This window comes from Penaeus chinensis, chromosome 33, assembly GCF_019202785.1.
Source record: "Penaeus chinensis breed Huanghai No. 1 chromosome 33, ASM1920278v2, whole genome shotgun sequence".
In the NCBI taxonomy this organism is placed as follows: Eukaryota; Metazoa; Arthropoda; class Malacostraca; order Decapoda; family Penaeidae; genus Penaeus; species Penaeus chinensis.
The window spans coordinates 21,382,294-21,384,793 of NC_061851.1; the positions used below are offsets into that span (position 1 = coordinate 21,382,294).

A 2,500-nucleotide genomic window follows, 5' to 3' on the forward strand; every position below is an offset into this window, starting at 1 on the left:
CTCCAGCCGACGCCAAGGTTGAGGGGGGGCGGCGGGGGCGGGAGGGGGTGGGCCATCTTGCTGATACTGTTGCTGTTCTTGTTGCTTTCTGGCTGGCCCTTCCTGGCTCTGGGTTAAGGCGACGTCATTTCGTTTTCTGCTGTTATGCTTCCTTGCAATTCTTTGTTGGATATCAGAGCGCGAACAAGTCAGCAGAGGCGAAAGCTGCGGTCACACGAACACTACAAGAGAAGCTTCTGCCGATGGGTTATATTGATTTCGTTAACATTTTCATTCCCGGTGGTGACAAGGGCCGCTGTGAATGAAGTCTGTTGGCCCTTCGTCATGCTCGTGGATTTGACAGTGACAGTGTCGGATGAACTGGAGGGAGGAGAGGAGGGAGGCTGAAGGGGGAGGGGATGAGACAATAGCTTTCTGGAGCTTTCTCGAACGCTAATTGGCCGGCCTCAGTCCCTTTCCCTCTGCTGAGGCCCTGTCTTTGAAAACGGCAAATCAATAAGAATGATTCGTAAAAAATATGTTTCATGGATTTTTTCACTGCAAGTTGAAAGGGAGGTTTAACAAGCTGATCTAATGGAGTTCGACAAAGCACAAAAAAACAATATTAACTTTCTTCTGAAAAGGTTATCTGGACGCTCATCCAACTTCACTTTCCTCGTTTCTCGTTTCTCCTTTCATTATATTTTTGGTGCTTTTTCCTTGAAACTTACTTTTTCTTTTGCTGCTCTCTCTCTCTCTCTCTCTCTCTCTCTCTCTCTCTCTCTCTCTCTATATATATATATATATATATATATATATATATATATATGTATGTATATATATAAATATATGTGTGTGTGTGTATATATATATATATATATATATATATATATATATATATATATATATATATATATGTATATATATAAATATATGTGCGTGTATGTATATATATATATATATATATATATATATATATATATATATATATATATATATCCCTCTCCCTCTCTCTATCTCATTCTCACTCTCACTTTCTTTTTACGTTCTCTTGTTACTTTCTTACCTACTGATTTTATCCACATGTTCCTCCCTTCCTTTCCTCTTCCTCCGTTCACCATCCGACGTCAAACTTAAACTTACTTTATCATATATATATCTACAATTGCTTTCAGGTTATTAAGTTCCATAAAGATTTTTAATTGAAGCATTTTTTTAAATCCTTGTAATTATCGAATTCTATTTTTATATTTGCATTGAATTTATTTGTTTATCTATTCATTTTTTGCTGCGTTTTGGGAGTTAATTGTTCATTATATTAGTTGCAAGGATCATCTGATAGATATATAAAGCATAACATATCTATGCTGTTCTGAGCTCTGACTATTAAAATAGCTTTTTCATATTCTTTATAATTTTTCAAATGGACTTCACTACTTCAGGTATCAGTTCGTATATGCTTGCTAATATTATAATTGATGAAACCAGTTTTAAGCGATTTTTAAAAACTAAAATCGGAAAACTATCTCATTCTAAAACTTTGGCTTAAACGTATCCCAAAAACTATTTTCTTTCTTTTATCTAAGTCACGTGGCGCGATAAGAGATTATCTCTTGCATTTATCAGCTCACGCCATTACACTGCCCTGGATTTACAACTTGGTTTCTATCACTTTAATATTTCTCCAATTTTATTCATTCTTTTTCTTTGTTTCACGAAATATCAAGTCTCGGATACTGGTTATTTCAACAGTGACTTTTTTTCTCTTTCTCTTTTTTTTCATTTCTTGGATTTTTTTTATCACTAAGAGTAAAAACCCGGCAACATAATCTCATTTTTTTCTATTTTTTTCATCACTCAAGACACCATTTCACTTCTTTTCTTTTCACTCTTCTTATCTTTTTTTTCCTTCTTTTCTTCCTTCCATCCTTCCTCTTGATCTTCCGGCTCACCCTCCATCCGACACTCGAATCCCACTGCCGCGTCTAAGCCTCAGAATCAGCTTCCTTGAGGTCGACCTCGATCTCTTCGGGAGAGCGGAGATCGATGGCGAACTTCTTGGGTTTCCGAGTGGACTTGTTGGCCTTCACCTGCGGGGGGGAAGAGGCACTTAGCTCGAGGGCCTTGGGGGTCGCCTCGCCTCTCAAAAAGGTACTTTTCATTGGTGTTATTGAATGATTACTACTTAAAAAGAAAATCTTAAAATAATTTTCAGCATGTAAGTAGTGGCCTTACATATTGAAAATACTTTTTTTTATATATATATATTTTTTTTTTTTTTTTTTTAGAAAACTTGAAGTTGAAGAACTTGAAGGTAAGCCAGCTTCCATAATGAAAACGTTTGATAAAAAACGACATTTCTTAAAACTCATAAGCCAAAAAAAGAGAAAATGGATGAGTTTACATAATGAAAATGATATCACTTGTATTTCTTAACTATATTCACTGTTAAATTATTACTTCCGTGCAAAAAATACTATCTCTAACAAGTTCAGAGTGCACAAATCTGTAAGATTAGATA

The 2,500-nt window shown here is 35.6% G+C and overlaps 2 protein-coding genes across 3 annotated transcripts in view; both read right to left on the reverse strand.

Annotated features, from left to right (window-relative positions):
* LOC125043256 overlaps positions 1-764 on the reverse strand; it is a 36,164-nt gene extending 35,400 nt beyond the window's left edge. Inside the window, exon 1 of the mRNA XM_047639265.1 lies at positions 1-764. This exon is cut by the window's left edge and continues 23 nt beyond it. Within this exon, the coding sequence (XP_047495221.1) occupies positions 1-56 (56 nt within the window). The 5' untranslated portion in view covers positions 57-764.
* A 981-nt stretch (positions 765-1,745) lies between these two features.
* Positions 1,746-2,500, reverse strand: part of LOC125043358 (low density lipoprotein receptor adapter protein 1-like) — a 32,856-nt gene continuing 32,101 nt past the window's right edge. For both annotated transcript variants that reach the window (XM_047639445.1, XM_047639443.1), the window contains exon 6: positions 1,746-2,069. In XM_047639445.1, coding sequence (XP_047495401.1) covers positions 1,965-2,069 — 105 coding nt within the window. In that variant the 3' untranslated portion in view covers positions 1,746-1,964. The remainder of the gene's footprint in view (positions 2,070-2,500) is intronic.